The 13,400-nt window shown below is 47.4% G+C and overlaps 1 protein-coding gene across 1 annotated transcript; it reads left to right on the top strand.

Annotated features, from left to right (window-relative positions):
- The first annotated feature begins 1,312 nt into the window (after positions 1–1,312).
- LOC100384376 (uncharacterized) lies at positions 1,313–3,813 on the top strand. Its single transcript, NM_001322063.1, has 3 exons — positions 1,313–1,572; positions 1,680–1,966; positions 2,571–3,813. Exons 1-3 carry the CDS (start codon positions 1,407–1,409, stop codon positions 3,195–3,197), a joined length of 1,080 nt encoding a protein of 359 aa, NP_001308992.1. The 5' UTR covers positions 1,313–1,406; the 3' UTR covers positions 3,198–3,813.
- The last annotated feature ends 9,587 nt before the right edge of the window (positions 3,814–13,400 follow it).

Here is a 13,400-nt window from a genome sequence, read left to right as displayed (position 1 = left end):
GCAGGAAGCACTTTCTCTATTAGGTATTATAATAATTTATAATATTTCTATACATTTAGGTTTTGTTATACACTTAGATATACAATATATTTAGATGTATAATAAAAATATATATCTAACAAAGTAAAATGTCTTATATTTAGGTGTTACAAATCGTTACAAACTAAGGGTCTGTTTGGTTTTTTTAGTCCAGCGACTAAAGTTTAGTTACAGGACTAAAATTTAGTGTCTACCATGTTTAGTTCTAAGGACTAAAAGCTTTTAGAACGCATTAAATAAGTCCCAAGTAGATCAAAATACCCTTTAGTGTTCTCAGCGTCATTAGTGTAACGGAAATAAACGAGGGACAAAAGATAAAATTACTATGATTTATTTCCTTTATTCACCTTCTAAGGAACTAGAGACTAAAACAGTTTAATCCCTATTTTAGTCCCACCGTTTAGTAATTTACTAACTAAATGAGACTAAAATAGAGGGACTAATCTTTAGTCCCTCCAACCAAATGGCCTAGGACTCCCCTACGATCCTACAAACTAGGACTCAGCCCACCCACAAAAAAACATCTGAGATATATTATGTTAAATTCTTTTTAAAAATCAGGAAAATCAGTGTGTAGCTACAAAATTGACGCTTGGGAAGAGCGCCATTTAAAACAGACCAACGGATTCGTTGCATGTACCGCCGTAAAGCTGACCGAAATATGCCTGGTAATCATCAAAGTTTAAGCCAGGGGAATCGCGGCAGAATCGACCGTGGTTACCTCAGCAGGTGTTATTTTACTCGCTGGACACAGGGGCTCGACGAAGTGGACGATGGGAATCTCCACTGCCAAAACGACAATTGTTTTTAATTAAAATATCTTACAGAAAAAAAAAACCACGGCCGGGATCCACGCGGGCCCACAGCACACACACCCATGACAACGAAACGGCCCCACCAGGCAGGCACCCCACAGAGAGAGGCCAGCCCCGGGCGGCGCCAAAACAGCTGACGGAAGGGATGACAAAATCCCGTCCACTGGACCCTTCGCCCTCGCATCCCACCGTCCACTCGTACCGCTCCCCCGCTCCGATGCGCCACACGCATCCGCTCCGGCTTGGGTCTTGCCGTCTTGAGGTCAACCTGCCTGCTCACCCGCGAGTAGGGCCCGGGCGCCCCGCCCACACCCCGCTCCCCAAGTTGCACGTGCGTCACATCGAGGCCGCCCCGTCCATCCGTCGACACGTGTCGGAGCACCCTTCTATAAGTAACCCCGGGTACAGCTGCGCGATGTTCCATTCCAAAAGCTCTCGAGACTTCCTCAGCAATCAATCAGCTTTCCAGCGATCGGCAGCTCCTCGATCGTTTCGAAGCTCCAATCCGCCCGGCCGCCTCCGCCTGTTGCCACTAGCTAGGTGATCGATCGAATGGACTGCGGTGGCGCGCTGCAGCTCCCGCCTGGGTTCCGCTTCCACCCCACCGATGACGAGCTGGTGATGTACTATCTCCTCCGCAAGTGCGGCGGCCTGCCGCTCGCCGCGCCGGTCATCGCCGAGGTGGATCTCTACAAGTTCGACCCATGGCAGCTCCCAGGTACGTCGAACAATCGGATCATCGTCAGCGAGTGTTAGTTATCCGAGCTAGCTAGGTGACGACCCCGCGCTGACCTCATCAGCTGGCATGGTGATCGGTGGTTGCAGAGAAGGCGTTCGGTGGGGAGAAGGAGTGGTACTTCTTCTCGCCGCGCGACCGCAAGTACCCGAATGGCTCCAGGCCTAACCGGGCGGCCGGGACAGGGTACTGGAAGGCCACCGGCGCCGACAAGCCGGTAGGGTCGCCGCGCCCCGTGGCCATCAAGAAGGCGCTCGTCTTCTACGCCGGGAAGCCGCCCAAGGGCGTCAAGACCAACTGGATCATGCACGAGTACCGCCTCGCGGACGTCGACCGCTCGGCCGCCGCACGCAAGAAGACCAACAACGCGCTCAGGGTAATTCACTACACCATGACCTTTCTCAGGAGAACATATTTATCTCCCCGAAATACTGACACTTGCAGTTAGAGGGAAAAAATATAGAGAGAAGTAAAAAAAAAAAGATTGATGTTTGATTTTACCAATGCTGCAACAAGAAACAGTGGATCGAATCGAAATGTGTTGTTAGGCTTGCAACTATATATGCAGATTCTTAGTTAAGAGGAATTGAAAAAGGTAGGCGTGCAAATTGTCCATTTGCAGCAAGCTCGATCGAGTTGTCCCTTTCGTGACAGCGCGCGGCTACTTGGGCAGGATAGGCTCTAGAGACATGTAAAGCGCGGGCGGCGTGGCGTCACGGCTCACGCACGCCGCGATAGAGACAAGCGCGGCAACCATGGTCCATGGCCGGCGCAGAGCCGCCGCCTGATCTTATCGCCCGCGCACAAATTACCACATGCGCGGCGCGCACCGGATCCGACGTCACGTCGACCTCATCTCCAAGCCTCTTCCAAACACTCCAATGCGTAGTAAAAAAAACCCAATCAGCTTAGTCTGACTTTTCACTGGGATTTCGCGTGGATTGGCGGCGCTTAACCATGAAGTGTCTACTGTCTTGCAGCTGGATGACTGGGTGCTGTGCCGGATCTACAACAAGAAGGGTGTTATCGAGCGGTACGACACAGTGGACGACGACGACGGCGACGGCGCCGTGGCCGAAGACGTCAAGCCGGTGCCGGCGCCGGCGGCGTCGAAGAACCCGCGTGCCAGTGCCCGCGTAGGGGCAGCAGCGGCGGCGCCGATGAAGGTGGAGCTCCCCGAGTACGGCGGCGGCTACTACGACTACGACGACCTGGAGACGCCGTCGGCGGGGATGCTGTGCTTCGACCGCCCGTCGGCCCCGGCGCCCGCGGACCGCGACTCAAACAACTCCGTGCCGTGGACGACGCACCACACGCACACGGACAACTCCAGCAGCGGCTCCGAGCGCGTGCTCTCGCCGTCGCCGGACCTGCCCGACCGCGACCACGCCGAGAGCCAGCCCGCCGCCGCCGCCGCCGCCGCCGGGTGGTGGCCTGTCGGAGGCGACTGGGGCAGCGCCGCCGAGGACGGGTTCATGGTCGACGTCGACGTCGACGACGGGAGCTCGCTGTTCGGGCCGCTGTCCCCGGGGCTGTTCGCGCGCGTCGACGCCGCCGCGTTCGGCTTCGGCGACATGCTCGCGTCGTACCTGCACAAACCGTTCTGATGCAACGCGACGCGACGCGAGCGCGGCCACCCCGCGCCTGCGTGCTCCTCTAGGCCACTGACCACTGACATGGACATTCTGGTCGTCGTGTAGCTCGGTTCAGGACGAATCGAGAGCCGGCCGGTCTAGGTGTAGTGCTGCGAAACCAACACCACCGTGCAGGCACACTCTCCGCGGGCGGCAGATCGACGGACAATCCTGCGCCCGTAGGTATATACCGGTCGTCGATCAGGTGTTCATCAGTTCTTCATTCATTCAGGTCGACGTGCAACTGGTAATTGTACAAGATCTTGGGCAGCTGCCGTATGGAGATCGATGAGTGCCGAGTTAGCATGGAGGACGACTGGTGGTCATGGTTGGTACAGAGCTAGCTAGCCGTCCGATCGGGTATCGGATTAATCTGATTGCCAGTTTTGTTTTTTTTTGGTCGCGTCAAGTAGCTGACATCTTAAGAATGAAGCCTACTGGATTCAGAGGCCTGTTGATGGTAATGGTATGGTGTATGTATATCGTCTAGTTTAGTCTAGCCTAGCTGTACTTAGAATTGGTTCAGGTTGGTGGCAAGCAGAGCGCTGTAATTTTTGTTGAGTGTTTATGCACTATAATTGCAACGTCATGTATTAGAGTCGCTCTCAGCGGTCGCTTTCTCGTGATCGAAAATTTTGCGATGCAAATTATCCTAATAAAGTTGTTGTAAGATGTAATTACGTATGTGCCTCACGCTCTGCTTTAATTTGCTGGCCTTTCTGCCTAATCTGAACGAATGTTCTGGTGCACGGAGTTAACCCCCCAAAAAAAGGCGCCTTTCAGAAACCAGGAGTGCTCGTACACGCTAGAAGCTGCAGGTTTGTGTGCCGTGACGGCAGTGTTCTAGAGCACAAGGGTTCAGATTTTTTTTGTCTTTCGTGACGAAGTGGAAGTGCTGTCACTTTCAGCGTGCTACCGCTTGCAGCACTTTTTTGCCACGGGAATGTCATTTGTGCAAATGCCTTGATGCCTAGCATCACATCCGAGCTCTAGAGAGCACTGCACATCACTTGTTCGTCGTTTCCCACTCTGTTCACATAACAGATGCACTAGGGTAGTAGAAAGGATTTTTTTTTCTCTTGTCTTAAATGATGTTCTCTAAAGCTTCTATAGATACATAAGACATTCCTCCATCCTCTTTATACGTATAGAGATACTCTCTCCTTTCGTCTATTCATTTTTATATTTAAGACAATGGAATAAGTAAAATCTTAGTAGCCACACAATAATAGATATACCAAACTACACATTTGACTATATCAATTCAAAGTACTAATTCGTAGTGCTAATAAGTAAGGCCATATTCAGCGGCTTATCCATCTTCTTACCCATATTTAAACTACACTATACAAACAATACATTCTAAAGTATAAAACAATATTTTGTGTGACTATATGAGTAAACTGCTGAACATGATTTAATACATATTGTACAGTATACATAGCAATTGATATGTTACCAATTTGCGCCCACAAATTTTTTCACAAATTACTCAGCACTTGTTGAAAGTTTTCTCCTCTTCTAAAGATAACTCTGATGTCTCCCCTAGCAATATCATCAAATGGGCCACGGATGACCTGTCGGTTGAAGAATATCAGAAGCTAGAAGATGTTACAAAGAAGATGCAGGTAGAACTCGACGAGAGATTCTTGGCTGATTTCAAGGTCGATCGAAACCAGAAGCTCGTCCGACAGAGGGAATGCAACCCGACGAATCTTCGACCAGCTACACTCGAACCCAATGTAAGTAAATTCGATAATGTCCATGCTCTTAGGGTTTACGTAGATGAACAGCGGGAGCAGTTTCACCAAATAGTTGGGGGTATACAAAATGACTTAAAAATGACACACATATTTAAGAAATCAGTTGCTCCCAACTTTCCATCCCATGACATTAACGCCACACAAGAGTCATCAACCGCTAACGAGCACTCATTGTAACACCCCAAAATTCTTTTTTGGGATTTAGAAGAATTCTTTAAAAGATGTGAATTAAAATGTCAATCTAATAAGGATTTTCCTATTTTTGAATTTATTTGTTTTAAATAAATAGATGGCAATAATAAAAATTTGAGGGTTCAAGTTTAGATTTGAATATTGGCACTGGAGTTTGAATTTAAGTAAACAAAAAGTATTTTCCTTTATGTGAGAGGATGGTGTATTACTATTAGATTACATATAGAGTTAGAAGCATTGATATACATGACCAAAACAATAAATAAATAAAGTGGAACCTTGCATTCACATTTGAAATCCATAACAATATTTGCATTTGAATGTTTAAACCAAAAACAAAATGAAAAGAGAGCAATTTACATGTGTCTGGGCCGAATTCCCCCCCCCCCCCCCCCCCCGTCGGTCCATCTCCTATTTCCCAGCTAGCCCCAAACTTCTTAACCATCCCCTCGGCCCACTCCCCTTTCCGTGGTCAGCCAAGTCTCCACCATGTAGCCCAACTTTGGATTTTGGCGCCGACAGGTAGCCCCCGCCCATCCGCCGGAGCCATGCGGGAGCCACGATTCTTGGAGTCGCTTACGCGTGGGTCCCGCTCACCGGCTCTTCATACCTACGCCGCATCCCCTTGTCCCTGCCGCGTGGGCCCAGCGCGTCGGGCGTCGTCTTCTTGGGTCCAAACCGAGACCAGCTTGAGTCCAATGCAAAAACGCCGCCGAGATTCTCGCAAACGCTAGCCTCCTGCCGGACTCATCCTCGACCATAAGACCAGCCCCCCATGACCTTGCTGACCTTCAATTCAAATATAATTTTTCTGTTTAATCACATAACTCTTTAGAAAACTATATCTTTTTAACCGTAACTTCGATTTTAGTGATTCTCGAGCATACGTTCTCGTATCAGTGCATAGAATATTGTTACACGATTTTTCTCATGTTTGGTGTACTGTTATTTTTATGTATTCTTTGACTATCTGTATGTATTGCTATGAGTAGCTGTGAGGTCACGAGAAACTCGAAGACCAACTTGGTGAAGTGCCTGGGAATCTCAAGTCACAGACAAGTTGTGCCCTTGATCACTCTTCTTTACCTAATAATCTTCCTGTTAATCACTGTGACATGCTCAGGTTAATTTGATGGGATCTAATAGGTTTGCCTAGTATTGTTTATCCCACACCTTACGAATAAATGAACTATTAGGTAGATTTGCGAGTGCTCTACCTGGTTTTGGGAAATTAATGTTATGTATGATCATGTTCTATTAATACTGTTTGTTAGATTATTGTTCATGATAAGATTATTGTATTAATTGGAACATGGAGAACCACCCGAGAAAACAGTGCTACCATAAGGGTGGAATGGGACGCCCTTGGCCAAGTAATTAGGAAATCTAGGGAGAGATTACCTTACCCGAAAGGGGCAAGTGGGAAGGCATCACTATAGAGTATAGGGAGGTCCTCGGGTCGAACTGCTGCGATGGCTTTTCGGATGAGGGATTCCTATGCTTCCTTCTTCCTGAATTTGTACTGGGTTTTATCGAACTTGTGGAACTTTGGAAAGGCCTCGTAGTGCTACCCTGCCTCACCTCCTCGGTAGAGGTGTATGGGATTCATGACCCCGTGGCAGATGGGTAACACGACTTGTGGGTAAAGATGCGTAACCTCTACAAAGTGTAAAACTGATATATCAGCCATGCTCACAGTCATGAGTGGCTCGGACCCTCCCGTGAGTAATTTATGGAACTAAACTTAATTTGTCATTTGCATTGCATTTGGGTGTTATCATTAATTATGGTCCCTTATTTATTTGGGTTGGTATCTACTTATACTTAGTAACTACTAATAAAACTTTGACCAACTTTAAAAGCAATGCTCAGCTTTAACCATCTCCTTTAGTAAGCCTTACACTTCACATAAGCTCCATTGTCAGTGAGCTCATGCACATTATTCCCCACAACTTGTTGAGCGATGAACGTATGTGAGCTCACACTTACTGTACTCACATCCCCCGAGGTCAAGGACAGAAACCACAAGATAAGGAGCATGAAGGATGCCACGATGAGTTCGTGAGAGGTCTAGGCCGTCGTCTCCCAGTCAACTATGGTTGCTAGATCGTCGTCGTCGTGTGATGTAATTATTTAACTATTTTGTACAAAACTCCATTATATATTAAAGATGTGACACTCTGTCACACCCGGTTTTGGAAGGCAAACCGAATGCGAACCATGTACGTGCCAGGATCAGAAACTCACGTACACAGCGATTACATAATTGGACATTATCACACAATGCTCGAAATAAATAGCGGAAACGTACTTTATTACATCAAGATGTCTAAGACATCCACAGAGTCTATTACATAACCATTGTTTAACATAATTATCAAAATGCAGAAATATGAAACGTAGAAGCAAAGCCTACACAGGCAGCTGACTGGGGGGTTTGCCACTAAGGAAGAACTAGAACTCGTCATATTCCTGGAAGTCCTCGAAGTCATCCATGTTGCCAGCATCACCTCCTGAGCACTGAGTACACCGGGGACAACCTGGGGTGGGGGTGGTGTGTAAAGCAAGGGTGAGTACACATCAACGTACTCAGCAAATGTCCCGTTTGGCTAAAGTGGACTAGCTGTATATGGAGTTGAGGTCAAGAAGTTGCTTTTAGTTGGTCAAGTATTTATTACTATTAGTAGAGCCAAGTTTTAGTAATAAATCCAGTTATTACCCAGAAGTACCTCCTTAAAAGAGGAAATACCAGAGATCAGATTTTATAACATCATTATTAACCATCATCATAAAAGTATCCAAAGTTCTTCTAATCAAAGAGGATCCCAAGGCTGCTCTTAACCATGAGCTCGGCTGATATACCAGTTTTTAACACTATGCAGAGGTTGTACACTTTACCCACAAGTTGTGATCCCTTTCCAGCCTGGGTTGTACAGACCCGATCTTCACTACCAAGGTGAATGGCCAGGGATACACTACGTAGCCTTTACAAAGACTCCACTGGTGCATAGATGCTCGTTAGGTTTCGCTAGTCGTACAAACGCAGTACACCTCCCCAAGGTGGGTGACTAACAAAACCAAATTGAAAGAACCTCTGCACCCCAACCTTGGCAGAGCGAGCACTACGCCTCGACCCCATTGACGGCCATCTGGAAAAGCCAACTACACTCCCAGATTCATCTAATTAATCAGCTAAGGGTGTCCCATTCCACCCTCATGGTTGTACTGTTATCCCGGGTGGTCACTCCACAAACAGGTCCTTACGGAGAGGTACTCAGGAAAACGGCCTGAGCCCCCTAAGGTATCACAAGATCATCCACATAATCAGGATAACAGTATCGTATCATGAATGTACACATCATGTTCATTGATTAAGTTAGGGCAATAGCAACATGCTAACCATGATATCCCAAAAGGTAAACAAGGATAAGTGAATACAGACTAGTCAATCCTTAGGTTTCATAAAGTAATGCGGGACAGTAAATTATAAAGTATGTAGGACATAATAGGTCAGAGGACACTTGCCTTCACCAGGTTTTTGCTCAAGGAGGTCTCCAACAACACACTCAGGAACCTCGGACTGCTCGTTGTCTAAATAAAGCGAGCATGCACTCAATATATTTGGAAAGTACAAATGAACATCACACCAAACATGTACAAACATTGGAACACATCTTAAAAGGACACAATACTATATAAGGGATAATGAATTCAAAGTATAATCATAAACTATAACATGCATTAACTTTATTTGGAAATAGATTATTATTTCCCTAAGTGTTACTTACAAGTACATAAACATAGTTCAACTTATTTTGTTGTGACCTAAAACTTAGAACAGATATGAACTTATACATATTATTAATCTCACAAGATTAAACAAGTTTAAATCTCTAAGGTTCTCCTTTTATTTATTTTATTAAATAAATAAAACATACACCTACATTAGTTCATATTCAATCCTAAAATAATAGAGTGTGCAGATAGTGAGTGAAACCATTTTATTTCAACAGAGAATAATTCTATGAACATTTTGCAATTTGAATCACTAAATTTGGAGTTCATATGCAAAAGTTATGAAATAAACAAGTTTGGGAGTTCAAAATATGAAATTAGGGCTAATTCTGTGAATATTTAAAAGTCCAGGGCTAAATCTGCAAGATTACAGGGGCCTGCACACGAAAACCAGGGACGGCGGGTTGATTTCCAATAAATCGAGGGTCTCTTTAAGAAAACTACCGCGCGAAGGGGTATCGGGTGAATCTAACCGTTATATCAGAAACCGACAGCCGAGATTAGATCTGCGACCAAGGGCGCGCGCGCGCGAGCGGGCGAGCGCTGACAGGCGGGCCAGGGAGTGTCAGCGATAGAGGGGGAGAGCGCACTGACCGAGCGGGCCCAGCGCCAGAGGGTTTGGGCGCTGACAGGCGGGCCAGGGAGTCAGGGCGCGCGTGCGTGAAGCATTATCCGTGATCTGAGCCGTTCGATCTGAAACGGACGGAGAGGATCAGACCGGGGAGGACGAACAGCTGCGGGCGGCGCTGCTCCTCTCCGCGGCGGTGAGGTCGCCGGAGTTGAGGCTGGCGCGAGCTAGGGTGGCTCCGGGGTTGGGCAGAGAGGAAGAGGGCGCCACGACGAACTCAATGGCGGGGAAGAGGCCACGAATCCACAGGCAGAGAGGGGAGAACGGCGGTGAGAAGGCCTCGGGCGGGCCGGAGTAACTCCGGTGAGCCATTCCGGCCATGGGGAGGGGGCTTAAGGCGCGCTAAGGCCTTGGCTAACTTTAGGAGAGGCAGGGGTGACACAGATAAACCTAATCCGGTGAACTAAACCGGGCTAAATCGGCCGGTCATCGTGCGAGCACTGCGGACCGCCGCGGCCGAGCACCGGCGAAGGTGAAATTGGCCAAACACAGGGCGCAATAGGGGAAATTGGGCACGAGGACGGGTGTCTCACCTTGGAGTGGAGCTCGGGGAGGCTTGGCGCAGTCTCCGACGAGCTGGATGGCCGGGAACGCGGGCGCGGGTCTCCGGCGGCGGCTGGCGGCGTGGACAGAGCGCGAGAGAGGGTGAAGTTGAGCGAAATGAGGCGAGGGGTGTGCGCGGGGCACTAAGAAGGGAGCTGGGTGCGTGGGCGGGCGTCATGGCCGAGAAATCCGGCGACGTGCGCGAGTGCGCACGCGCTGGTCCACGGCGAGCGCGGAGGGGGCAGAACTGACAGGGTAGGCCCACGGCGCAGAGAGAGAAGAAAGGGGCGCGTGGGGCAACGGCTCGACGACTGGCGATCCGGGCCCGCGAGACAGAGAGAGAGAGGGAGCAAACGGGCGAAGGAAACTGGCGCTGACAGGTTGGCCCCACTGGGAAGCGGGCGAGAGAGGGAGGGTGCGCGCGAGAGGGGAACTGCCGCTGACAGGCGGGGTCCGCCTGTCAAGAGGCGCGGGCGCGCGGCCTGGCTGGGCTTAGTGGGCCGACTGGGTTGCTTCCTCTTTTTCTTTTTCTCTGGATTTTCTAATTCCTTTTCCATTTCTTTTCTATAGAGTTTTCAAATCCAAATTCAAACTAGGTTTCAAATTCAAATAAATTCAAACTTGTGCAACACTTCAAAGAATATTTTATGCTCAACATGATGCAACATGTCATGACTCATAAGGTTTTGACAAAAGTAAATAATTAACCTCCACTAGTTTAAGCTATTTCTAATCAAAAGGAAATAGGGAGAGAGGATCTAGAGAGAGAGAGAGAGAGAGCCTAGAGTGAAAAAAAGAAGAGTAATGAAAGTCGCCTAGAGGGGGGGGGGTGAATAGGGCGAATCTGAAATTTATAAACTTAAGCACAACTACAAGCCGAGTTAGCGTTAGAAATATAAACGAGTCCGAGAGAGAGGGTGAAAAACAAATCGCGGGCAAATTAAGAGTGGGACACGATGATTTGTTTTACCGAGGTTCGATTCTTGCAAACCTACTCCCCGTTGAGGTGGTCACAAAGACCGGGTCTCTTTCAACCCTTTCCCTCTCTCAAACGGTCACTTAGACCGAGTGAGCTTCTCTTCTCAATCAAACGGGACACAAAGTCCCCGCAAGGACCACCACACAATTGGTGTCTCTTGCCTTGGTTACAATTGAGTTTGGTCACAAGAAGAATAAGAAAGAAAAAGAAGCAATCCAAGCGCAAGAGCTCAAATGAACACAAATGTCGCTCTCTCTAGTCACTATTTGATTTGGAGTGATTCCGGACTTGGGAGAGGATTTGATCTCTTTGGTTGTGTCTAGAATTGAATGCTATAGCTCTTGTAACGTGTTGAAGGTGGAAAACTTGGATTCCATTGAATGTGGGGTGTTTGGGGTATTTATAGCCCCAACCACCAAAATGTGGCCGTTGGAAAGCTGCTGTCGCATGGCGCATCGGACAGTCCGGTGCGCCACCGGACACTGTCCGGTGTGCCAGCCACGTCAGCCAGCCGTTGGGTTCTGACCGTTGGAGCTATGATAGGTGGGGCCTCTGGGTTGTCCGGTGGTGCACCGGACAGGTCATGTAGATTGTCTGGTGCGCCAACTGTGCGTGCTCTATCCTCTGCGCGCGTAGGCGCGCATTAAATGCGTTACAGTCGACCGTTGCGCGCGAAGTAGCCGTTGCTCCGCTGGCACACCAGACAGTCCGGTGTGGCACCGGACACTGTCCGGTGCTTCACCAGACAGTCCGGTGAATTATAGCGGAGCGCCCTTCCATTTTCCCGAAGGTGGCAAGTTCAGCTTCGAGTTCCCTGGTGCACCGGACACTGTCCGGTGGCACACCGGACAGTCTGGTGCGCCAGACCAGGGTGCCTTTGGGTTGTCTTTTGCTCTCTTTGTTTGAACCCTTTCTTGGTCTTTTTATTGGTTTATTGTGAACCTTTGGCATCTGTAGAACTTATAGACTAGAGCAAACTAGTTAGTCCAATTATTTGTGTTGGCCAATTCAACCATCAAAATCAATTAGGAAAAAGGTGTAAGCCTAATTCCCTTTCAATCTCCCCCTTTTTGGTGATTGATGCCAACACAAACCAAAGCAAGTATAGAAGTGCATAATTGAACTAGTTTGTATAATGTATGTGCAAAGGTTACTCAGAATTGAACCAATAAATATTTTCATAAGATATGCATGGATTGTTTCTTTATTTTTAAGATTTCGGACCATGCTTGCACCACATGTTTTGTTTTTGCAAATTCTTTTGTAAATTCTTTTCAAAGTCCTTTTGCAAATTGTCAAAGGCAAATGAATAAGATTTTGAGAAGCATTTTCAAGATTTGAAATTTTCTCCCCCTGTTTCAAATGCTTTTCCTTTGACTAAACAAAACTCCCCCTTAATTAAATCCTTCTCTTAGTGTTCAAGAGGGTTTTAAGATACCAATTTGAAAAATCACCATTTTGAAAAACCTTTTCTTAATTTAAATTTTTGAAAATTGGTGGTGGTGCGGTCCTTTTGCTTTGGGCTAATACCTTCTCCCCCTTTGGCATGAATCACCAAAAACGGATACTTGAGTGAAATATAAGCCCTTCTTAACTAATTTCTCCCCCGTTGGTGAACAAAATATGAGTGAAGATTATACCAAAAACGGAGAGAGGCTCGGAGCGACGATGAAGGATTGTAACTTGATGGAGTGGAGTGGAAGCCTTTGTCTTCGCCGAAGACTCCAAATCCCTTTCAATCTATGACTTGGTTTGAAATTCACTTGAAAACACATTGGTCATAGCATATAAAAGAGACATGATCAAAGGTATATTAATGAGCTATGTGTGCAAAACATCAAAAGAAATTCCTAGAATCAAGAATATTTAGCTCATGCCTAAGTTTGTTAAAAGTTTGTTCATCTAGTGGCTTGGTAAAGATATCAACTAATTGTTCCTTAGTGTTAATATATGCAATCTCGATATCCCCTTTTTGTTGGTGATCCCTTAAGAAATGATACCGAATGGCTTGCGACTATGCTCAACGGGATTATCCGCCATGCGGATTGCACTCTCATTATCACATAGAAGAGGAACTTTGGTTAATTTGTAACCATAGTCCCTAAGGGTTTGCCTCATCCAAAGCAATTGCACGCAACAATGGCCTGCGGCAATATACTCGGCTTCGGCGGTAGAAAGAGCAACGGAATTTTGCTTCTTTGAAGCCCAAGACACCAGAGACCTTCCCAAGAACTGGCAAGTCCCCGATGTGCTCTTTCTATTAATTTTACACCCCG

The sequence above is a fragment of the Zea mays genome, chromosome 4, assembly GCF_902167145.1.
Source record: "Zea mays cultivar B73 chromosome 4, Zm-B73-REFERENCE-NAM-5.0, whole genome shotgun sequence".
NCBI classification, from domain to species: Eukaryota; Viridiplantae; Streptophyta; class Magnoliopsida; order Poales; family Poaceae; genus Zea; species Zea mays.
The sequence above is the reverse complement of the archived record's forward strand: the minus strand, read 5'-3'. Positions and strand labels throughout refer to the sequence as shown.

Coding starts and splice junctions, on each gene's coding strand:
- LOC100384376 (NM_001322063.1), top strand. CDS start 1,407: ATGGACTGCGGTGGCGCGCTGCAGCTCCCGCCTGGGTTCCGCTTCCAC. Junction 1,573..1,679: donor CGACCCATGGCAGCTCCCAG/GTACGTCGAACA, acceptor CGGTGGTTGCAG/AGAAGGCGTTCGGTGGGGAG. Junction 1,967..2,570: donor AGACCAACAACGCGCTCAGG/GTAATTCACTAC, acceptor ACTGTCTTGCAG/CTGGATGACTGGGTGCTGTG.